This window comes from Penicillium riverlandense (assembly GCF_028828495.1).
Source record: "Penicillium riverlandense strain IBT 135883 chromosome Unknown utg000007l_segment0_segment0, whole genome shotgun sequence".
In the NCBI taxonomy this organism is placed as follows: Eukaryota; Fungi; Ascomycota; class Eurotiomycetes; order Eurotiales; family Aspergillaceae; genus Penicillium; species Penicillium riverlandense.
Window position 1 is genome coordinate 403163 of NW_026643198.1, and position 23596 is coordinate 426758.

Below are 23596 nucleotides of genomic sequence, written 5' to 3' on the forward strand. Positions count from 1 at the left end.
AGCCTGACAGAGACTGGGTCCGAAGATTCAGGACGGCAGTTAGCTCGCCCCTCCCCCGGTCGTTGCCCATCGATCGAAGTCTTTCTGAGGGTTTGAATATGTTTTCCGATAGAGGTACTGAGCAAAGAAAGCATACGAAGTGAACGCGCGAGACTTTGTGAATTGGATTTCTCGAAAATTACTTGATTTGCGCGTATCTGGCCGGCACCTGCACCTAGCATGTGCCCCTGACAGGGATATAGCGTGTTCCAGCTCGGAGCGCACGAGGGTCAGTCCCTCAAGCGCCACCGGCACGAACCCGTTCGTCTTCAACCCTGTTCCCGCGGACCGGCTTGTGCGTAGGGATGTTCAATAATGATGACTTCAAATATCAACTTTCTCCACTACCAGTCCCCTGACGCGAGCCTTGTAGGTGATTTATTAATGATCCTGGCGATCCGATTGATTCACTAGCCGAAGCCCTAGCCTTCCGATTGGCGCGCGCACGTGTAAACAGGCCCTGTTCTAGACACCTAGACCCGTTTTTCCGACTTTCTCCATAAGCCTCATTGAAAAATCTGCCTGTCGATCTTTCCACAGCCATTGCCCCGTTACGGAGTATCGTTGGCCGTTTCATCCGAACTTTGCTAACCCGAAGTTCAACCAAGACTGCCCATAGCAACGAAAGGTATTGTGGTTGTGCCCGACGGCTTGAAGGTAACCTCGGTTTTTCGGTTTTTCGATCTTCATCAGTCGCAGGAGTGTGAGAAGTCGCTCGTGATCTTGAGATCTTTCTCCCTACAGCCGACTGGCTCTCGTATGTTTAGGTTTGCTAGCTTTTATAATCCCTGAACCCTTCGTCCCTGTCTCCTGTCCTGGGCATGTATTCGAGGAATACGCTAGTCTCTGGTTAGCGGAGGCGTCCGCCGAGGCGCCCTAACTGTAAGCCTCGCCCGTTGCTCTTCTCCCCACTCAGCCAGCCGCATGGAAGAATGCCGTCCTCTTCGCATGTCCATCAATAGTGTTGTCCATCTTAATGCGGAGGTCCCCGCCATGGGGGATGTGGGGCATTGTATCCACCCATAAAGGTTAGTCCACATTTGCCGTCGTGAAGCAGATTGACTAACAAAATGGGATTGTTTCGGGATCATTGATGATCGCGGTTGTTGAGCATATACAATATCGTGTAGACGGGAACTTCCGGTGGGGGAATTGACCAGAACACAAGGAAGTTCCAGGAGTTATAAGTCATTAACTTGTAGATCAGATATGTAATAGGAAGGTAAAAGAGACAAATTTGAGGATTGACCAACTTCGGTTAGATACCGAAACTCAGTAGTGCAGGTACAGGCTGTTCTTTCCTCCAACAAGCTTCCTAGGGCTGCGCACTCGAGATAATGGATGGCTGAAATCTACAAATGCAACCTTCGAACTAGGGGTAAAATGCCGCGTCGATGAAGTCTCTAGTAGGACAGCGAGTAAGGTGTTACGGTCTCCCTCTACATCGTTAGGAAGATCTGCCTTGTTCTGGCTAAAATGAAGTTAGCGATATGAAGAGCACTAAGGGAATTTGTAAACGATACCCAGGTCCTTGAGGGTTTCCGGAGTCAGGACTTAGAGCCATAGAGCGTTGGGAACTCTCGTCGTCCGACGCAGTAGGTCTGAACTGCTCGAGCACCACCGAGCATATACCCTTGCGTTTCTGCGTGCACCACCGTTTTGTTGAGCTCAAGGGCCCATGCTGAGGGCTGGTGAGGCCCTGTAGGAAATGATGGTTAAGACCATACGGAGTAGAAAGTCCATACGGCTCACATAAGGCTGAGAGGGTGCCGCAGACTGATGTTGGAAATGACTCTAGGTGGCTGCTGAATGAGGCTCTGATGGCCTGCTGGTTGGTACTGAGTACGGCCGATATCTTCTGGTTCTTCTTTGGCCTAGAAGCAGATGACACGGCGGGGGTGCTTTCTTTCGATCCGCTAGTTATCGCCTGCCTCCTTATTAAGCAAGGCTTGTACGAAGGTAGGAAGAGGACCAAGTTTTCGGAAGGGGCAAGCTTGTGCTTCAGTAGCCAATGCGCAGTTCATGCACGCCCCGCAGAAGTTTGGCCACTGCCGCCGGTGACCGTTGCTCACGCAGGGCTTGTGTCTGAGCCCGGGTTAGGTAAACACGGCCATTATCTCCACGATGGCAATAACTAAGCGCCCCCTGACTAGAGAAAGCTTGTGAGGAAGATGCCAAATGGCGCAAAGGGAACAGGAGCCCGGGAACGACGCGCGAGCGACGTCAGCTTTCATCATCTACTTGCTGTACCTACAGTGTTGAGTTCCAGACTAGGCAGATAAGGCGTCAAATTTGATTTCCCGAGAACTTCCGTTTGCTAGGAAGCCATACGGTCTCTGCCAGCTTGTTGGTCGATCACGTAGAAAGGCGTCGGTGTTGGAGCGCCAGCCGGCTGAGATCACCGTCTTCACCAGACATCAAACGATCGATATTGTAAAGATGCATGATCTCAGATATCCGACCGAAGAAGTTGAAAAGTTGAATGGTTAGGAAGAAGACAGTGAGAAGGAAAGATGGAAAGATGGAAAGGGCGATTGGAAGAAAACAAATATTAGTCTTACAAGCCATCCTACTTCAATGATACCTTGATTCCCTTGGTACTGTGTACATCTCGCTTCTCATCTTTGGGTAAGAGGTTGCTATTTTGACCTCTAGTTGATCATACTCCCGCCCTTGACTGCTTCTGTTGCTGGAACCTCAATAGCCCTTTCAAAAGTCTCATCCAAAACCAGCACAGGCTCGTAGCCATCAATAGCCTTAACATGTCTCCCATACTCTTCCATTCCCCTTTCACTCGGTCCGGAATAGGAAAACCATTGCTCTGTTTCTCCAATTGATCCTCTCGCCGGATCTATCCCACCCGCATACTCATAATAAGTATTATTCCAAAAATATGTACTGCTCCCGTTCTGTCTAGTGGCTAGAACCTCGGGCACGGAGAAACTAGATGGCAGTGTCAAGTAAGGTAGGATTGGAATGGACGACGAAAGTAGCGATCGATCGATAAATGCGATGAGAGTCGAATTTGTAGTTAAGGCATCTGTTGGAATAACATTTGCTTGATAGAAACTGACTGGGTAAGAAAAAGAGGATGTGATTGGCGCATGATATGGCGACGAAGGGGAGAAGACAGAGGTTCCTTCGGTCCGCTGGTATAGCGTTTCATTGTAGCCGGATGCGGTGAAGTTCTGGGTATTTGTGTAGTAAAGGGATTGTGTCCAACTGAGGGTGCGATCTCCAGATGATGTAGTGATTATTGCGCTGTGACATAGGGTGCGGCGCGCTCGCAGGTCAATCCAGAGAGAAGTGTTGGCGCTTGCGTTAGCTGTGATCAGTGGGGTAAATTCGAAGGTTGGATCAGAAGGAATAGAGTGAACCAGCTGAATATTTTAGTCGACAGGGCCCCAAATCATCTAAAAAAGGTTTACTCACCGTTCCGGTAGTTTGGTTTCCCTTCTCATCAACCCACAAAAATACGGCGCCACTAACCAACCAGTTACTACCCACTGTCCCTAACATGGTCTCCGAATCATATCCCACAACCTTCAACTGGAACTCATGTCGATTTCCATCACAAAGGACACCCAACCACGGACTAACATCAATCTCATAACTAGGCAGGTCGAACGTGTCAATTCCCACAATCGGTACCCACAGTCCAGGACTGATACCCCCGGTAAACACAACCGGAAACGGCCAGCTCACACCTGCGAGCTCGCCATCGATTAAAAGTTGGACTTCTCGGAATGGCGAGTAACCGTATATGGCGGTATTATTGAACGTATTTGCATATTCAGTCGGCACATTCGTGTACCAGAACTCCTCGGCACCGTTTCCGGATGCGAGGATACTAACCACAGCTCTCTCGGCATTTCGAGGGAAGGAAAGGAAGACCGTCCCATTCCCTTCAGGAAGCGATATGACTGAAGAAGTATTCTGACTAGACGATTGAGTGGAGATAGGCAGGATTACGTCCGCGGGTATCAAGGTTTTGTAATCGTCGTAGTAGAGGGCTGTGATCGTCACATTGTAAGGCGCCGTGAAAACAGAGTCGACGATGTTGTCCATCGACATGATGACCTTTTGCTCCGATCGGAAGAGCGTGTCAAAAATAGTCATATCTTTCTGGAAATTCCAGAATATTCCCGTTCGGGTAGGCATTGCTGTTGTCATACGCCATATCTCGATGTCTCCGAAGAAAAGTACGCCAAGCCGGTCGTAATTGATGCCTTGGGAAACAACGGAGACATTCAAAATCGTTGTTGTGAACGTGCAGTCTTTGGGAGGGGTGTAATAACCTAATCGAAGTCAATTCCGATGGGTGCAGCCTGAGATTGGACTTCAATACCAACAAAAGGGCTTCCATAACTTGAAAATTCGTGCTGAACAATGACTTGCTGACAAGAGGCTCCATGATAGCTCTTCCTCGACGGTGCTTGAACCTTAAAAACTTCTTGCAGTCCGTCCAACGCATCCTTGGGCGTTTGCCAGCTGTCTATTCCGCCCACTTCAAATAAGGCGGAAACTCCATTGAAGAAGCTCAAATAAATGAGGAGAATTGAAAGGAACATGGTGACCAATTCGACCCAGGAGGTTGTGTCTTATCTTGATGTCTTGGAAACGCTATTTATAGTAAACAGCCCGGACTACAGCCCGCCCGCTAGTGAGGTTGTCAAGACAGCGTCGTACTTTTACCAGGTGTGCATGATTGCGACGTTGTAGTTTCCTTATCAGGCGCCCGCATCTGCTTCATTAAGATGGCATGGTCAAGTGGAGAATAGTGGAGACAGCGAGGATGTCATATAGGAAGTTAAGAAAGCAATAATATGAGCGATACTATTCTAGACACCCTAAAGAGGTTGGTTGGTTTTGGATGATGGGGGCGGCTATACCAGAACGCATTGTTTCTCGGAGTTCCTCAACGCTTATCATAATGAGAGGGCTGCTAACCCCTCAATCAATGAGCGTGACCATATCGTGCTTGTCGAAGACGTCTTGTGGGAAATTCACGCTTGCAATTTCAACCCTATTAGATATCTCGTTTGCAACTCCGAAGAGCCCCATCAGAAGTTAGCGCTAGTCACATCGGAAATTAGGCTCTCATTCCCTCCAATCCGAATCAGGCTTTTATGGAGCTAGTTTAATTGAATAGGAAATGAGCACGGACCTCCATAATTCAAAGGCCGAGTTTTCATTTCCCAACACTAGTCTGAGAGTGAGTCGAATTAGCTTAAACCCAACATAGCCTAGGTATCTATTATTTTAACAGGACGAAGCTACGATAAGCGATGTGGAACCTCTCAGTGCCAACACTCGGCCAAAAAAAAAAAAAAAAAAAAAAAAAAAGAAGAGCATCAGCAGGTTGTCTAGTCTCACGATACCCTACGCTAGTTGTTTATAGATCTAGGCAATAGAGACTCCCATGATAACTTTGGGTGCGACTTAGTATGATTCTAAGACTAATCGCTAGCCCCTAAACCTCAGGTTGCCAGCGAAGTATTAATATATAGGCTCTCTACCCCGCTCATGCACGCGTCCGTACGTGCGATCAGTCCGTAATTGTTAGACTTCCGCATGACCTAGGCTGGGTTGGGTTCGGGGTCAAGAGTCCTCACCAGAACGAGGTATAGGTTATAATGTCTGACCTAGTTCCAGCCCGACACAGCAACTTTTATGATCCTATTTCATGCATCCAGCGCTTTTTTTTCAGCACATAGCTCCAACACTCTCATTTGAACAATCGACCGCAACGACAGGCTCAAAAGTAAATGACAGAAGCCAAAGGTATATTTAGTGCTATCTTTCAATCATACTTTTTACTCTGTGAGCCTACTCGTTCGCCTGAGACTCACTGAAGCGGCGACTCAAATAGGGGACCCCCTGGAATAATATATATATGCACTTAACATACAGCCTCTCATCAGCCCAAAGCGAAAGTCAACCCTGCCGTACCCCCAGCTTTGGAATTCGCCATTCTCCTCCGTCTGTTATCATAGTTCATGTAGTCCTCTAACTTCTGTTCGTACCGGGCATAGTCTCGCTCGTACTTCTTCTGGTCTTTGTATTTTTCTCGACGAGGTGGATGCGGCTTTATGCCATCGAAGAAGCCAGAGCCGAAACACATTTTGATTCGTGTTTGTTTGTAGAAGGGTTGGTGATGGTGGGTGTAATCTTTGCTCGGTATTGGCTGAAGTAGATGAAGGAAAATGATATTTGTGTATCTTCAATTGTACAGGGGTGATTGATTTATATGTAATTGACTAACACAGCCTCCTTTGCCCGAGTCTTGGCCTCGTCATAGGGGGCCAAAAAAGTGGCTGTGATACTTTGGGGGTCCCGCTCAAAGATCGCCCAGAGACCGCTCAGGGCCAGCTCTAAATGCTCAGAGAGCGGCTCACCCCGTGATCTCAGAGCCGATCCCTACTCGAGGCGGCAAGTTTACCGTCTATTTTTAGAAGTTCGCGGTCCAGCAAAAATCGAGATATGAACCATGATAAATGAAGTATCCTGTGGTATTCCATGCATTTGCACCGGCTTATAATAAATATTTTCACATCCTTGTAGCATCTCGACCACATATGTGATATATGTCATTTTACCCACTGGTATCAGAGGGCCTAAATCATTCAAATATCATATAAACCCTGTAAAAGAACCACCGCCCCCCCCCCCCCCCCCCAACCCCCCAAAATCATGCTGCTCGGATACTCTGCAATAAACACCTGTGGTTGGTCATCCAAAAGCGAGAACCCAGGACTCAGCAATTGTTCCAGAGCATTGAAGTCACTCCTGGCGCTGCTACCATGCGGCAACAACTCATCACCGAGCATGTCAGTACTAGAACCATTGGGCGTGTACGCCGCAAAGCCAGTGGTCATTGCGTCTCTAGCAGTGATGCCTTCTTGCCCTTGACCTATTTGACTGTAGTCGGGATCGGAAGAGAGATCACCAGTTCGCCTAGCCGTTGAAGTATTGCCGTTGATATTACTGAGAATGCGCTGTGCACGGTCGAAAAGGCGATACATGACTCCTGCGCTCCAATAGGTGTCACGCAAATTATCCAGGACGAGCATGCACAGCTGGATCTTGTTCTGACCGAGCCTGCCCTTCTAACTATTTGAAGGATGGATTTAATCTCAATGATATCTGGATCTGCACAAGATTTCAAACTGGTGGTCGATTATCTTCCTTGCTATCTACCCCAATTCACCCGGTTCTACAACATCATGGCCGGTGTGTCTCTCGGGGCTCACACGGCCTGGCGAATTGCCTCACTGGCTTCTCCGGGGCAGTTCCACGCCTATGCAATGGTGGTCGGCTGTCCAAACTTGACCGATCTACTGCTAAGTCGGGTAGGGCTTGATCCGGAAGCAGACAAGCAAAATATCGACAACCTCTATCAGCGTATGACTTTGGAGCAACAACGGCGCTGGCCACGCTCTCTAGCAGAGATTGTTCATCGAGACGATCTCAAAGTTGCAGACGAGTTCCCTACAGACGTGCCTTTGCTTTTGTGTAATGGACTGCACGACAGGTTGGTCCCTGCAAAGTATACAGCAGCATGGGTGGAGGAAAGGCGGGAAAAGGGTGACCAGCATGTAACATTCTTTGTGCAGGAGAATACAGGCCACAGCTGCACTAAGGAGATGGTTGCGATGCTAGTTGCGTGGCTTCGAGATAGTCTCCCTATACACTCTCCTCGGCCATTCCTATAGCCCTGTTCCTTTTTCGAAGATATTATTTAGACTTTCGAATTCAAATGTATGTAATTACTTTTTCAGTCTCTTGGAGTAAAGTTTAGAGAGCTTGTGGATAGATGTGGTAACTGTCTAGTAGACCTTCAATGTTTGATTATTGGAACTTGTAAGGCTTAATGACCAAAAAGGCCAACTGGTCGTAATGGGCGAAAGTTAAGATCCGCCTAATGTTGACCCGGACAGAAGAAAATGCCTTAAACGGCATCGGGGATGGCATAATGCGAGTGTCTAATTTGGTTGAATCATAACAGCAGGAAATAACAACAGTCATACAAGGCAATCATCGACCTGCGGACATAACCGGCCCCGATTAGGGGAACCCGGACTATGCTGTCCCCTTGGTAGGGATTAGGAGATTTCATCTATTAGACTTTTGAGACACTTCCGCTGACATCATAAGCGCATGAACCAGCGAGACTAAGAGTTCCAACGGCGCTGGATAGCGCGAACTACGGTCTGTGCCCATGATGTGAGTGGCATTAGTTTCCATGAATCGTCAATAGGGGTATTGAAAGTCAAATGGGGCCACGCCGAGCCGAGAGCCGCTTCCCGATCCTCCTCACGTCATCGAGAGAGACAATTACTAGTTCTTTGCAAGTGCACTCGGAAATGAGTCGAGATAGTCTTGTCAGGTCTGGGTGCATGTCCCCCGGTGAACGCATTTGAATGTCGGTTCCCCGGCTCTCCGCATGGCTGCGCGACTGTGTGGGAGAGAAGACGAGCAGAGACATGGAGATGGTGGGGTGGGACCACATGTGAGCGCTGAACGTAGTGGTCCAACGAAATTTTTCGATAGAGTCCCCACAGGCGCGAGTCCACCTGAAACAACGCAATAAGCGTCGCTGTGTGGGACAGGACGGCCGGAGGAGGCCGTACCACGCAACCCGCGCGGTCTGGAAGCCGACCTCGCGCTGTTCCGAGCCCACTCTCGGCGGCCCCTGGCCATTGAGCTCCCGTCCAGGCATCCCGTTCGAGGCATTTGCCCGTGCTCGGGGCCCCGGACTAGTACTGCCTCGTCGGCCGTGGTGGGATTATTATTTCCTCTGTGGGTTCCCCGGTTAAATGATTAATTACTGCTGCTGTGTATCGACGTGTCCTTGTACTCTCTCCGTGGTGGCATTGTCGGTGGGACCGAGTAGTGAGGTGCTTGTCTCGCTGGCAAATCTCATTGGCACACTGAGAAACACCGTAAACTTGTTATCCGGGCTCCTATTCCACCGTAAACACACAATAATTCACATCGTCAGCCTTTTCATCACAGAGTTTCGGGATGTACCTTTAGGCGCAAGCCCCTGACGATGCCGAGCGCCACTGCCGCAACAGGCCGATCCGAGGGAGCGCCCAGCAGCGAGAAACCGGGAGGCCGAACTGTCTTCGGTGGTATGCTGTACCGCGCTACACTTGGTTAGGACTAGCCTGGGGATTCGGGTGGCCGATTCCCCCGGATCAATATGGAAATTAACCAATGAAACGCACATGGTGGATTCTATAGCCCAATCACCGAGATAGGGGCCGCAAACGGGGTCTTGGCAGGCCCCCAGGTTGTACTGGCACGTTTTTCCATTGTAATTAATCATCGCTGCCTTCTCCATGGGGACAACCCTGGTGTTGACCTGGCACAGTGGGGTCGGTACCTGTCTCATGACAGAATTTTTTCGCTTTTCTATAGGGGAGCAATTTACTGGAAGAAGAGGGCCATTGTATTTAAGTAACCTCCTCCACCCCCGTCCTTCGGAGGTTTTTTTTTGTCTAACCCTCTTTTATTTTCTCACCCTCATAGTGCCTTGAGCCTATTCACCCACCATGGTTGTCGTGGGGAACATCTATGTGATCGCGGCGGTCGCCGTCATCGGCGGCAGTCTGTTTGGCTTCGACATCTCGTCCATGTCGGCCATTCTTAACACTCCAGCCTACAAGTGTTACTTCAACCACGGCCCCGATGGCCCGCCCTTCAACGATGCGAAGCATTGTACTGGCCTTAGCTCCCTGGCTCAGGGTGGTGTTACTGCTGCCATGCCTGGTGGTTCGTGGCTGGGTGCTCTCATTTCTGGTTTCGTTTCCGACCGGCTTGGCCGCAAGTATGCGATCATGACCGGATGTATTGTTTGGTAAGAAAAGCAGCCCTCAAGTAAGAGATCTAAACTAACAAGTACCGTGATAGGATTATTGGCTCTGTTATCATCTGCGCGTCCCAGAACATGGGCATGCTGATTGCCGGCCGTATCATCAACGGTATCAGTGTCGGCATCGAGTCTGCGCAAGTCCCGGTCTACATCTCTGAGATTGCGCCGCCCTCCAAGCGTGGCCGCCTCGTCGGCTCCCAGCAGTGGGCTATCACCTGGGGCATTCTGATCATGTACTAGTATGTTGTTCCTGCGTTTTTCATGCCCCTACTACCTGCTAACCACTTATGGTCGGATAGTATCTCCTTCGGCTGCACCTACATCGGTGGCAAGGATTCCTGGAACTACAGCACATCCGTTTTCCGCATTCCCTGGGGTGTACAGATGCTTCCTGCCGTTCTTCTCTTCCTTGGCATGACTGTTCTTCCCGAGTCCCCGCGTTGGTTGGCCCGCAAGGACCGCTGGGAGGAGTGCCAGTCGGTTCTCGGTCTGGTCCACGGCAAGGGTGATATCAACAGCCCCTTCGTAATCGCCGAGATGCAGGAGATCCGCGACATGTGCGAGTTCGAGAGCCAGAACAAGGATGTCACCTACCTGGAGCTGTTCCAGCCCAAGATGCTGAACCGCACTTTCATCGGTCTTTTCTGCCAGATCTGGTCGCAGCTGACCGGTATGAACGTCATGATGTACTACATCACCTACGTCTTCAGCATGGCCGGCTACACTGGCAATGCCACTCTGCTTGCCTCCTCTATCCAGTACATCATCAACGTTGTTATGACTGTCCCCGCCCTGATCTGGGTTGACCGCTGGGGTCGTCGCCCGACACTGTTGATCGGTGCTACTTTGATGATGACCTGGATGTTTGCCAACGCCGGTCTCATGGCCAATTACGGTGTAGTTGTCCCTGGTGGTATCGACAACACCCCCGAGGAGTCCATGCGCCTCCACGGTGCCCCAGCCAAGGCCCTGATTGCCTGCACGTACCTGTTCGTGGCTTCCTATGCCCCGACGTGGGGTCCAGTCTCCTGGGTGTACCCTCCGGAGCTGTACCCTCTGCGCGTCCGCGGCAAGGCCGTCGCACTGGCCACCTCGGCCAACTGGGCGTTCAACATGGCGCTGGGTCTGTTCGTGCCCCCGGCCTTCACCAACATCCGCTGGCAGACGTACATCATCTTCGGTTGTTTCCTGGCTGCCATGTTGATTCACGTCTTCTTCATGTTCCCCGAGACTGCCGGAAAGACCCTGGAGGAGACTGAGCATATCTTCGAGGATCCCACAGGTATTCCGTACATCGGTACCCCGGCCTGGAAGACCTTCCACGATACCAAGCGCACCATTGCTGCTGAGCAAGGTGACGTTGAGGTCCTGGGCGAGAAGCTGAGAGCGAGTGAGAAGCGTGCGCTCTCCACCACGCACTCGGAGAATGTCACATCCGACAGTGCGTAAATGGGAGATATGAGTGTACGAATAAAATTGGGGTGGCAGGTGTTACAATTATGGATATATTGTCTTCATGATAAATATATTAATATGTTTTTTGACTACAATATCCTTTTCCTTAATTTGGGGTTTCTTCTTTAATACATACACTAGAACGCCAAGGGACGGTAAATCAGGAGCCAAGAATGGCGTGTTTTGGCTATATAACTAGTCACCATGAATGTAATATTGTTGACGCTAAACCTGCCGTCTGCGGTAGCAAATTTCACCACCGATTAATTGATAGCTACTTCTGCGTATCATGAGTGATTTCAATAAGACTAGTAAATTACTGCCCAACTCATTCATTCGCTTGTGATGAATGCAAACAGGGCAAAGAGTTTCCGTACATTGTTTATTCAAATTTTCAACTTTACTTGTCAGCTTGTATACTTGAAGAGCATGTCAGCTGCGTGAATTTATTAGATAAAGCGCTCTGAAGTTTCTGGTTTATCTGGCGATTATGCGATATGGACTAGGCCTGGATGGCGAATTAGGTTTGAGTTGGAATCCATTTGGCCGTTGCAATTCTCGTTCTTTTCCCCCAGCCCCACTGAGGAATGATAAGTAGTGAAAATACCCCCATCAGGGCGCCAAAAACGCCAAATGGAATGGCGGGTCCGGCGCTTGACACCCATTCACCTGCAAAGAATGTCCAGGAAAAGCTGATGATGGCTCTCATGCAGGTGACTGCAACAAAGCAATCTGCAGCAATAGGACCGTAAGAGTCGATGATCTGGTGATGGAAGAAACCCGCCATATCAATAAACAGCTACGGGTTTCCCAAAGTAGGAGGTACTCACATAATTGAACCCAATTGATGGTGCTTGAACCAGGCCAAAACACAGCATTCCTAGGCCAAACTGCATCCCAACCCACATGTGTGGTGGGCCCGTGTTCTGTGCACAGAATCCGAAAATCCATAAACCCGTGGTTGCCAGCAGCAGGCCTGGAATTGCAATGGGCAACCGGGCTTCCGGCTCCACAAACTGGCCATCGCGCAATGTCTTTTTGGTGGTCACAATGCGGTCTGCGCTCAGGTTGGTTGCAACAAAGCCCAAGATAGCGCCAAAGATGCCGCCCACCATAATCAACCCGGCGTTATTTCCCCATAGATATGGAGGCTGAGCAACCAGAGTTGGTCCCACGGTTGTGATGGTCACTACACCCCCCACGAGGCCGGCATACCAGAGCATGACAAGCCAAACACCAGGTAACCGGAGGGTTTTCCACGGTGCGAGGAACTTTTGCACAGATACTCCATGATAAGTATATAATCGCATATAATGAGTAAACGTGGATGGGAGTTGGTGAGGTGATTCAATAGACTCGGGTGACACATTTTCGATGAGTTGAGAACTCTTGTCTTTGCGTTCTTTTTCGTTCTCCGGAGTCTCATCAGGGGCGTGGGCATGGGAAGTGACTAGGCGCTCTCTTTTGTAGAGGCTCTCCGGTACAAGGAAGAAGCATGCAACCAGCAGGATAGCAGACAGGATCACATTAACCCAATGGATCCATGCAAGGCCCTGGTTACCTGCGATGTACCCCCCAGTGATTCCCCCAATGATCGGTCCGAGGGCGATACTGACAGTGTAACATCCCTAAAAGAAGAAAGCTTTAGAAAATACAAATTAAGATTCGTCCCATTTTACTCATACCATTGCTCTGCCCTGCTGATGGGTGAAGAATATTTCTCCTATCACATTCGGGGCAACTGATAAATTTTAATCAGCTCGCCATCCAACAGAGACCGAAATAGAAAATAAAGGACCGAATCGATCTGACTTACTGGTATCTGCGGGTGCCACAGCAACGCCCATAAAAATGCGAGCTGCCAAGAGGCTTGCAAATGTTTTGGCAAGCCCAGCCCACATCGAGCACAGGACGAGTAGGAGGATATTTCCAAGAATGATGGGTCTTCTACCAAATATATTGGCCAGCGGCACCCACCATATGTTGGCTGCTCCCATCATTAGGACATTGACCTAGATTTTCTTCAGCGATGTCCAGAAAGAGGTGTAACGGGGAAGTTCAGTTACCCACCGCGATCAAGTGGGTCAGCGACCCGATTGACACAGGAGGATTAAAAGCCAACGGAGTCGCGTATAACGGGAAAGCACTTGCAATGGACGCTGAGGTGAAGTTTCCAATCCCGGCATAAAGTGACATGCATATTAGTACAGAAAGCTTACGCCAGGTTGTCCAGTTGAGTGGATCCAGTGGATCAGAAGAAGGCTGGGGAACGAGCCGTAACTCTTGCATCTGGCCATGCTCCGCCCCCTGCTCTACGTGGGCTAATGAGTTTCATCAGATTTGCGACAAAATGCAAGCGTAGCGTTTTCACCGCAAGCATAGCTATTTTATGGTACTCACCCGATAAAATGGCAGTGCCGGGAGGAGTGGCATCTCGGACCTCATCCGGAGACATAGCAAATGCCTGTTTGTAGCCAACCATGGTGAAGCTCTTACTCAATCAATACAAACACTTAGACAGAACAGGGCACAAGAGGGATTCAGGCCAAAATCACGAGCGGATTGCCCTGGTAGTTTATATCTGTACTTTCATTTTTGTCTGACTCTCTGTTCTCCTGTGCGTTTGATACAGCCCTTCGTGGCTGTCGGGAGTGCTCACGAATCTCGGCTCCACTATTTGCATTGGCCACATCCTCTTCCTCTTTGATTAGGTCTCGCCGTCGCTTCTGGGACATCAACAAATCTACAGTGAAGTGGCGGTGGGGGTGGGGGTGGATCTGCGGGGGTGGAGCTCCGCCCCAGGGAGCTTCATGCGGGGACAAAGTTCTGAAGGACCTAGAGACCCTGCGTTTTCGGGCCAATTGCCCCTACTGGAAATTAGTAACTTATATGAGGGAGGCATGATATTTGAAGCTGGCACTATTCCATGATTAATTTCGGGCCCATATAGCCCGAACGGCCTGGGAGAACACAGTCTAGACGTCCGAGTTGTGACTCTGATGTCAGGTAGTGGCGCTACGGCCCAAAGTTTGAGACTTGCTTGAACGGATCTTGAATCAGCGCACATTCATGAATCAAAATTTATCCGTATGATGGAAAGTTTGAGTTCTAATTCATTCTAGTAGCAGAACATTGTGAGGAATTCCATTCGAAGCTGGCCATATATTCATTTGGAGCGCGACGAACCGGAATATCTAAAGGCTACAACATTACGCAGATGTTAAACTTTGTGGATAATAGTGCCTGTCAAAACGTTCATTTTCTAGAATGGCTATATCTTGCAGGTACATATGAGGAAGCAGAAATGGTTCCTGACATGATGATGAAAGAAGTTCCAGGTTTTGTTAAATGAGAAAGCCAATTCGATATTCTTTGCACAACCCTAGAAGGATCCTAGGGCTTTGGTACGAATGAGCATTATCAACTTAGTTCAGCAAGGCACTGCCTGGGCAGAAGAGCCAGTGTATCCCAGTTGAATGAATGTCTCATAACTCCAGTAGTCAGCCTGCGTACCCTGGCCATCCACTGTCGCGTTCCCTGAGAACTTTGCAGTCCAGTATGAGCTGCCTCTAGTGTATTTCCTCCATGCTGCCAGGCCGGTCTGCAGGTTTTTCTCGCGAGTGGAATAGGTATTGTCAAGCTCCGCTTGAATGGCCCATTCTCCAACAAAGACAGGAAATTTCCCATCCCCTGCTGAGTTAACGGCATCCTCGCAGATGTACTGCGTCATATTAGAGGAGCTCACAGGGCGGCCCTCAAAATAGTAGTTGTGAACGTCAAACACCAGGTTCGTTCCAGCTGTAAAGTTGGACGACCAGTAATCCTCCCCTTTGAAGCTGCCCTGGAACATGATCGGGATTTTGGCATTGACGGCCTGGACTTTGGCAATGACTTGGTGAATGTAGCTGGCCAAATATTGAGCACCACTGTCAGTGAGACAGGCAGGAGTCCCGAACAACGCCATGTTTTTAACATCGACAGGCTCGTTTATCGGCTCAATTGTGAAGGATTGAGGAGACTGTGAGTTTTGAATAAAGTCGATAACGGCATCAACGGCTTGCAAGGAGTACTTGAGAGCCGTGGCATTGTTGAACCAGCCGTAGTGTCCTTGCGCTTCTCCAAAGGGCATCCCATTGACACCACCCGGAAGAGAGTGAATATCGATGATGATATGCATGCCATATTTATTGATGGCATAAGAAGCGATTGTGTTGAGGAAGGATTTTTGACCTCCGGAGTAGAGTCGCGAACCTGGTACCTTGACCCAAGCGGCGTACGTAGTCGGAATACGAAGAGTGTTGATACCCGCAGTGGCCAGAGTATCAATGTCCGCGGTGGTAATCCAAGTGGCATATCGGCGCTCTAGGACTGGTCCACATTGCGATCCCAGGTTGGCGCAGAGGCCCCATTCATCCGCTGCTCCCCCTGAATAATTGGCCCACCACGCTGTATCGATAGTGGACTCCTGTTCAAGCCAGCCACCAAGATTGACACCGGTGCCATTGAACGTCTTCCAGTTGAGGTACTGTGTCGAGGCAGTAGCGCGACTCGCAGCATAATTTATCAGAGAAATGAGGAACAGAATTGACTTCATTGTCATGAATTTTGTCGGTCACGTCGTAGTGGGATGGCGGATTGAAAGAGAACATATGCGAAAGAATTGATTTCAATTTACTCTGCCGTGATTTCGATAGACAGAACAAGACGTTCTTTTATATTGACTAGAATCTCGTCCAGGGGGTTTTCGTCTGTACAATGACATTGTTTCCCCGCATGCGAGTTTCGAACTCCCCAGATTACCCCTGATACAGGGTTAATGGGAAATAACGCATAATGACCCTGGAACATCAATTGTAGCGCTCAATAGACTCAATCGGGAACACACTTTGAAGCTTTCCCATAACGCTCGGGTATGTTCCCCACATTCCGTCCCGTCTCTCCGCTTCTCGTCTTCACATTTGTGTTTTCGCGAGACACCTAAAAACCTGGCAGGTTTCGGTTCGGACAAGCCACTGCCGAGCTTAACATGGTTTTAGTTAATATCTGCATGATTCGGAAGAGATATACCCGGGCATCCAAAGCAAAAGTTGGGGGAGATGGACAGGATTTGAGATGGTTGACGTAAGGCAGGGAACTAGGCGGCGAGATATGCACCTAATTTTGAAGCAACACTAGCTGCCTAATGCTTCAAACTTCCCGACAGTTTAGAGATTCTGTACAAAAGGAGAACGCATTCCGGTGAAGATAAACAAAAAGCTCGATGAGCAATTCAATAAACTGCTGATGAAAGAAAAAAAGTAATTCGAACTGTCAAAGATGTATTTAGAACTGATTAAGAGCTCATGCTAATGATTTACTCTGTCTTTCATATCCCACAGAGGCTTGGTAAGGACAATAAACTTGATTACATACATACATATACACACTCTTTTTGGGGAGAACTGACGACACAGATACTTATGATGTATTAAACGACGATTATGATTATACCGTAATCGATGCAGAAGTTGGCAGGGTAGTCAGCTAATATGAATATAAAACGCTCAACTACACATTAATGTTTCCGGATGTCGTAAGTAGGTATTAGAAATTTAGAAATTGCATGTTCAAGAAAGGAAAGCCTTCAACAAACTGTCCAAATATAACAGGGCCAGTGTTTCCAAGCCCAAGCCATACTTGGAGATATACCAGTATTCTTCTCATCAGTACCAAGAGAAGTGCCACAGTCACTTGATCCCAAAGTTCAATCTCTGCCAAAGCGATTTCTCCGCGCAGCACTTGTGGCTTGCTATGCCAAAAGAAAATCAGACCCTCTCAATAAATTCTCCTTGAACCCCCATCTTTTCAGTAACAGCCTCCGCAGCCTCAGGATCCTCCAATGCGTGTGGAATTTTCTGGTCTCCGAACATTTCGTCCATCTGCTCAAGAGTCTTTCCCTTTGTCTCGGGGTAGAAGAAAATGTAGCACAACACGGCAATGAAGTTGAAAACGAAGAAGACATAAAAGTATCGGAACCCGATGTTTGTGAGGGCACTGGGTGAGAATTGTGCGAAGATCAGGTTGATCGCCCAGTTGGTGAATGTTGTGATGGAGTTTCCTTGATTCCGAATATCCACGGGGAAGATCTCTGCCGGGTAGACCCAGGAAATAATCCCAAGTGGCGTGTAGAAGAGTGAGAACACAAAGTTCATTGCAACCATGGCCCGAAGCTGATTTGTGTTTGTTGCGTCGTAGTGTTGAGACAGTGCTGCGTTGACAACCAGAGCCAATCCCAGACCTACTGCAGACACAATTAAGGGCTTCACACGTCCAACCCGGTCTAGGATTCCAAGGCCGATTGTGCAGTAAACAATGGACAAGGCGCCACTTATACCGATAATCATCAGCGAGGTGTGATTATCGATGCCAAGCGACTCATAGATCTGAGGTCCGTAGTAGTTGATCACATTGATACCAGAGAGGGGCCCAAAGGCCTGAACTCCACACCCAAGGAGTAAACGACGCCTCCAGGTTGGCCGAGTGATGATGGAGAACCATGATATCGACTGATTAGCACGATCTGCAGCAATAACGTCGCGGATTTCTCGGTATTCCAGTTCAATACATCGGTCCTTTTGTGACGTTCCATCGCCGTGGAGCCGATGCAGCACAACCAGGGCCTCTTCGTGTCGATCTTTCTCCATAAGCCAGCGTGGCGACTCATCCAAAAACCAGATACCCGAGACGAGAATAATACCGGGAAAGCACTGAAAGGCCAGAGGAAAGCGCCCTATAGAGAAGCAGTCAGGCTAGAACAAGGGCCAGCAGCCAAATTGCTAGACGTAACACAGACCGGACCACTTACATTGAAAAGAACTTTCCACAAAGGCACATCCGTAGCCGAGCCACTGGGCAACCAGGAACCCCCAGCTAAGCATCCACTGAAGTAGACCCGAAAAAATACCGCGATACTTGGCTTCCGATATTTCGCCAGCATACATGGGGATAAGCGAGGTGAGAATTCCCACAGCAGCACCAGCAATAAATCGGCCTATGATGAGCATGGGCATGTTGACAGCACCGCCTTGGAGTGCACAGCCAATACACGAGACAAGTGCTCCGAAAGCAATGGATCGCTTGCGGCCAAGAAAATCTCCGGTAAACATGTTGATAATGGTGCCAAGGATTGCACCACCCTGGAAAGCCGAAACAATTCCGCCTCTAACCGTGTCGCTAGGATTGGAAAAATATGCAATGAAATGTTCCTGAGAAATGGTCGACGTGATGATACCGCTATCATAGCCAAAAAGAAAGCCTAGCAAGAATTGAACTGTTATTATCTCCGGTAGTCATTTTGGTTAGTCTCACGAACCTCCAATGGCCAAGAATGCGGCCGAAAGCCAGGTAGTTAGCTTGCCCATGGTGGAGGTTGCCGCTAGCGGGTGTATGAGGGAGCAATTGAACTTGAAAATCGATGGTTGTACTGACGAGTGCCGTACTCGCAACTTGACAGATGGTAGAAGTGGAGACTGATCAGCAGGACCCTTTATATATACATTCGTCGTATTATCCTGCGAGGCTCATCGTGGCGAATGACTGCCTTTCCCCAAAGGCATGAATCCCAGCCGATGCAGGAATCGATTCGGGTCATGCTACCCCGAAGGCTTATGCTGGGGTATTTTCTTGGGCTGTGTTCTCCGAGACCCTGAAAGCCGGGGCAAGTGGCCCACAACCCGAGCAGCTGCCATCTCTCCAAAATTGGTACCTTGGGCAGTCTGTTCCAAATCGCACAGCCAATACGCGGATGAGCTCGGGGTAGTATACTCCGAACACATGGCATATTTTTCTGGTTCGGACATTTCGTACCATGGCGTCCCTTTATCCCCTCCGCTCGCTGTGCCGTGGCGAAGGTTGAGAAACCAACGTGCAGCAGCTTACAATCCTTTGTCGGGTACTACTCTCTGCACATACAGTAGCGACAACATACCCGCGCAGTCTGAACATCCCTGTCAACATTGCGAATGATGCAGTTTTGCCGTTGTGGTATCCATGGATTCCACGAGGTCCTTGGTATTGATACCGATGAGATACGCTTTTACTGGACTCTCGAGAGCCATGAAAAAGACGCCGTCCAGGTTGCCTACCGTGTCGTGTTGGCTACGGATCCCAACGCCCTGGGGTCAGCAGTTCTGCCGACCGCCAGGCTTGCCTGGGACTCGGGACGTGTTGAAAGTAGTGAACAGAGGAACATTGTGTGCAAGCCGGCAAATGGCTTCCAATCAACCTGCTGTTACTTCTGGCAGGTGAGGGTATGGGACATTCACAGCAATGAGCATCGCAGCCCGACTCAAAATTTCTTCACTACCTATCCTCGATCTCGACTATTACCTCCCTACAGCATGAATCAAACCTACATGCCGCATACCAGTCTCATATTTCGCACCTGGTTTGAAGATGAGGCGAATCGGTGGAAGGCTGTCTGGATTGGCGACGGGGGCGACAAACCAATCTATCTCAGGAAAAACTTCCAAATTCCACAGCGACCGTCCCGTGCGATCTTGTTGGCTTCAGGCCTGGGTCATTTCAACATGAGCGTCAACGGCCGACCTACATCCGAACATCGCCTTGATCCTGGATGGACCAACTACCACCGACGGGTTCAGTTTACATCGTACGACGTCACGGCTCACCTAAGAGCGGGAGATAACGCTCTGGGAGCCCATGTGGGAAATGGATTCTATGCAGGCGACAAGGGTGACGATCGCTTTTTCTGGCCAATGTACGAGGACAACACCTACGTCAGATACGGCAATGAGCTATGCTTCTTTTGTGAGCTGCATCTCTTCTATGACGATGGCAAACACGAAACCCTCATCTCCGACCCAACATGGCGCGTGCGGAAAAGCGCCACAACGCTCGCCAACATCTATGCTTCGGAGACGCACGATCGACGACTTTACCCCGTGAACTGGGATACACCCGAGTTTGATGATAGCTGCTGGGCGCCAGCCAAGCCTTTGACCGGCCCCAGAGGTCATCTCTTCTACCAGACTCAGCCGCCTGTCGTGCTACATGAGACATTTGAACCTGTGAAGACATACAGTCCCCGTCCCGGGGTAGTATGCTTTGATCTAGGGCAAAATGCATCTACCATGGTTCAAATTGTGGTCGAAGGCGCAGCGGGATCCGAAATCATTGTGAGATATATGGAGACGGTTAAGGACGACGGCACTGTCTTGATGCCGGATCCGCTCTTCAAGGAGTTCGAGACAGGGGTTTTCTCTAGAATCTTCCTTGCTGGCACCGGTAGCCCGGAGACATGGGAGCCAGACTTCAGTTTTACAAGTGCCCGGTACATCCAGGTGGAGGGCGTGTCCCTCAACGGAGGTGAAGGTCTCCCAGTCATCCATTCTGCCGTCGGCCAGCACATTTCCTCGGCTGCCAGGAGGCTTGGAAACATGAAAACAGATAAAGAGGATGTCAATGCGCTGCTGAATGCCCTCTACTGGACCTTCAATAGTAACTTGTTCAGCTATCATACTGACTGTCCACAAATTGAGAAGTTCGGCTGGTTGGAAGTGACTCACCTTCTTGCACCTGCCACACAATACGTGCGTGACATGGAGTCATTATACACCAAGATTCTTGATGACATCCTTGATTCTCAAGAGCCGAGTGGACTGGCGCCGACCATGGCACCGGAGATCCGGTACATGTGTGGCCCGCTTCACGATACGATATCCTGGGGATGCGCCCTCTGTCTTCTCCCTGACATTCTCCTGCGGTATTACGGCTCCACGCATGTCATTGCCAGAGTGTATCCCGCTGCAGTGCGGTATATGGAATATATGCGCACCAAAGAGCGCAAAGGCGGGTTGATTGAACATGGCCTCGGGGATTGGGGTCGAGATATCGCTTTTGGCAACCACCAAGCCAACATCGAGACAGCCATCTACTATCGGTGTCTTCAATGCGTCGCGATGATGGCTCGGGAGCTTGACCGATCCGACGAAGCGGAGAAATTCCAGCAATGGGCTGCGCGTGTCTACGAGGTCTATAACCGTCATCTCCTAGTGAAAGACGATCAGTCGCGTCCATATGCCTATTATACCTCGCTGGACAACTATCCGGAGCGTGATCGCACAGCCGTCGCTCAAGCCATGGCGCTCCAGCATGGATTAGTTCCTCCTGAGTACCGAGATGATGTGATGACCGCATTTGTGGATGATGCAGCCGACGGAAAGATCAGGGCGGGCGAGATCGGACTGCGCTTTCTCTTCAATACACTGGCCGACGCAAGGCGGCCTGATTTGGTGCTACAGATGGCCCGACAGGAGGAACATCCTTCATACATGCGATTTCTGCGACGTGGGGAGACCACGCTGCTAGAATTCTGGCAGGATGAATGTCGAAGTAAATGCCACGACATGCTAGGGACCATCTACGAATGGTTCTATGCCGCTGTGTTGGGCTTAAAACCAATCGAAAATGCCTACCGAACCTTCGAGATAATCCCCCCTTATGAGGCGGAGTTTGGTCATGTCGAGGGGAAAGTTGATTGTCCGTTTGGGCTGATTGAGATCAGCTTCCAGCGCGGGGACAAAGGAACAGTGACGTTGGAACTTGTCGTCCCATTCGGCACGTCCGCGATCGTGAGACTTCCTGCAAATGTGAAGCAGACCGAAATCTCCCGTGAAGGGAAGGTCGAAAAGATACTGGGAGCCGAGAACGTCAAGATCACTCACGGGTCTTACATTCTTGTCCTTCAGTCGTAGATGCTGGAGATGCACCGATGGCTACCTTGATTGCCGATGTTCTGTCAGTTGGATTAATATAGAACTATATGAGGCAAATGATCTCCAATTGAAAGCTAAGTCTAATGTTCAAAATATCGGAGTGGCTTTGCAATCTCCTGCCAGAGGTGGCAGGCAAGCCATCGGTAAGCTAAACAGACGGCGTAACCAAGGAAATACTAACTTGTAGATAGATAGACCAAAACGTCTTGTTACATTTCCCTCCCAGAGCTCGAGAAATTTGTGGAAGGGATAGAGGATAGCTCAATAAAAAGCCACATGTTTTGAATCCTCTCCACCTGCTCATTGATCATCACCTAGGGAATGACCATGGTGATTGACTGTCAACCCACTATTTCCCTACTTCCAAATAGCAAATTTGCGTCTTCCATGTTTCACGTAACCTTAGTTTAGGAAAAAGCTTCCAAAATGTCGTAATATCCCCCTTCGCTGAGCGGCGGGGTTTCACTACTCTTGTGGGAACTAAAATGAGTGGCTATATGATACCCATAGAAGTGATATCCGCTAATGACGCAAGAGACGAGTTAGGAAGCACATTCCTATGTATTCTCTTTCGAACAGGGGTGGAAGAATATGTGAGAGATATTCTGGCCAGTCAGGCATCGGTTTCAGTTGCCGAAGCGCCTGAATATATTCCCAGTGTTCCGGATACCAGCCAGCATATTCCCAGTCAAGGATAGCCGTGACCCGGTCTCTTTCGACAAGGATATTCCGCGGGGAGAAATCAGCATGAGTGAAAACAATCTCATGGTTATCCATAAGCGCAAATTTGGCATAATGTCGCAGTAGATCTGGTGCCGACTTGACAATATCCCCCAGAATAAACTCGTTGAGCTGTTGCTCGGAATCAAATGGGCCGCCTTCAATAGAGGCAATCTGTCCTATTATAGCCTTGCCACGATCAATGGCTCCGATGTCGTCACCTTTCAATTCGCGGAGTTGATTTATATAGGAATGAAGCTCGTCGGCAATAGAGAGCTTCTGGTTGGAGTCCAAAGTATCCCATGCTTCGTCGAGTCGCTTGCCAGGCATGTAGTCCATCACGAAAGACGCGACTTTACCATTTTCCCAATGGATACCATGGACTTTGGGCACAGGGATTGTTGTGTTTGCCGCAATGCAACGAAGCGTTGCTGCTTCGTGGGAGCGGAGATCGCCCGACTTCACGACGGGATTATTGCCGAGTCGCGTGATTGTGCGACCGCACAAAGAATGAATTGTCGTTCCTTCTTGATTCCTCGTTGTATTCATGTCTAAAGGTAGATTATTGCGTCTTCTGTTGCATGTTGAAAATCCTGAATTTGGAGCTGGACTGTGCAGGGTAAAGGGTAGAAGGGAAAAAAGGTGTCATCCCCAAATTAACTTTGGGTAGACCCGCGGGCGGGCTGGCTGCCCATGACCTACCCGTTAGTATATAAATTTCCCAAAT

General features: G+C 49.4%; 9 protein-coding genes across 9 annotated transcripts; 3 read left to right on the forward strand and 6 right to left on the reverse strand.

Moving 5' to 3' along the window:
- Positions 1 to 2690: 2690 nt before the first annotated feature.
- On the reverse strand, positions 2691 to 4610 carry N7474_007729 (uncharacterized protein; the record flags this gene model as incomplete). The annotated part of the gene is made up of 3 exons (XM_057199139.1): positions 2691 to 3419; positions 3472 to 4337; positions 4388 to 4610. The coding sequence occupies 3 exons, from the start codon at positions 4608 to 4610 to the stop codon at positions 2691 to 2693; spliced, it is 1818 nt and encodes a 605-aa protein (XP_057049840.1).
- Positions 4611 to 4992: 382 nt separating this feature from the next.
- N7474_007730 (uncharacterized protein) lies at positions 4993 to 6917 on the reverse strand (the record flags this gene model as incomplete). The annotated part of the gene is made up of 2 exons (XM_057199140.1): positions 4993 to 5033; positions 6722 to 6917. 2 exons carry the CDS (start codon positions 6915 to 6917, stop codon positions 4993 to 4995), a joined length of 237 nt encoding a protein of 78 aa, XP_057049841.1.
- A 348-nt stretch (positions 6918 to 7265) lies between these two features.
- Positions 7266 to 7754, forward strand: N7474_007731 (alpha/beta hydrolase family protein; the record flags this gene model as incomplete). The annotated part of the gene is made up of 1 exon (XM_057199141.1): positions 7266 to 7754. One exon carries the CDS (start codon positions 7266 to 7268, stop codon positions 7752 to 7754), a length of 489 nt encoding a protein of 162 aa, XP_057049842.1.
- Positions 7755 to 9599: 1845 nt separating this feature from the next.
- Positions 9600 to 11368, forward strand: N7474_007732 (sugar porter family MFS transporter; the record flags this gene model as incomplete). The annotated part of the gene is made up of 3 exons (XM_057199142.1): positions 9600 to 9904; positions 9958 to 10158; positions 10219 to 11368. The coding sequence occupies 3 exons, from the start codon at positions 9600 to 9602 to the stop codon at positions 11366 to 11368; spliced, it is 1656 nt and encodes a 551-aa protein (XP_057049843.1).
- Positions 11369 to 11894: 526 nt separating this feature from the next.
- N7474_007733 (major facilitator superfamily domain-containing protein) lies at positions 11895 to 13856 on the reverse strand (the record flags this gene model as incomplete). The annotated part of the gene is made up of 5 exons (XM_057199143.1): positions 11895 to 12137; positions 12205 to 13002; positions 13210 to 13386; positions 13445 to 13686; positions 13775 to 13856. 5 exons carry the CDS (start codon positions 13854 to 13856, stop codon positions 11895 to 11897), a joined length of 1542 nt encoding a protein of 513 aa, XP_057049844.1.
- A 948-nt stretch (positions 13857 to 14804) lies between these two features.
- Positions 14805 to 15968, reverse strand: N7474_007734 (glycoside hydrolase family 5 protein; the record flags this gene model as incomplete). Its single annotated transcript, XM_057199144.1, has 1 exon — positions 14805 to 15968. The coding sequence occupies one exon, from the start codon at positions 15966 to 15968 to the stop codon at positions 14805 to 14807; it is 1164 nt and encodes a 387-aa protein (XP_057049845.1).
- Positions 15969 to 17178: 1210 nt separating this feature from the next.
- On the reverse strand, positions 17179 to 18774 carry N7474_007735 (sugar porter family MFS transporter; the record flags this gene model as incomplete). The annotated part of the gene is made up of 3 exons (XM_057199145.1): positions 17179 to 18143; positions 18219 to 18668; positions 18726 to 18774. 3 exons carry the CDS (start codon positions 18772 to 18774, stop codon positions 17179 to 17181), a joined length of 1464 nt encoding a protein of 487 aa, XP_057049846.1.
- Positions 18775 to 19377: 603 nt separating this feature from the next.
- On the forward strand, positions 19378 to 22128 carry N7474_007736 (alpha-L-rhamnosidase; the record flags this gene model as incomplete). Its single annotated transcript, XM_057199146.1, has 1 exon — positions 19378 to 22128. One exon carries the CDS (start codon positions 19378 to 19380, stop codon positions 22126 to 22128), a length of 2751 nt encoding a protein of 916 aa, XP_057049847.1.
- Positions 22129 to 22671: 543 nt separating this feature from the next.
- Positions 22672 to 23418, reverse strand: N7474_007737 (aminoglycoside phosphotransferase family protein; the record flags this gene model as incomplete). The annotated part of the gene is made up of 1 exon (XM_057199147.1): positions 22672 to 23418. One exon carries the CDS (start codon positions 23416 to 23418, stop codon positions 22672 to 22674), a length of 747 nt encoding a protein of 248 aa, XP_057049848.1.
- Positions 23419 to 23596: the final 178 nt, after the last annotated feature.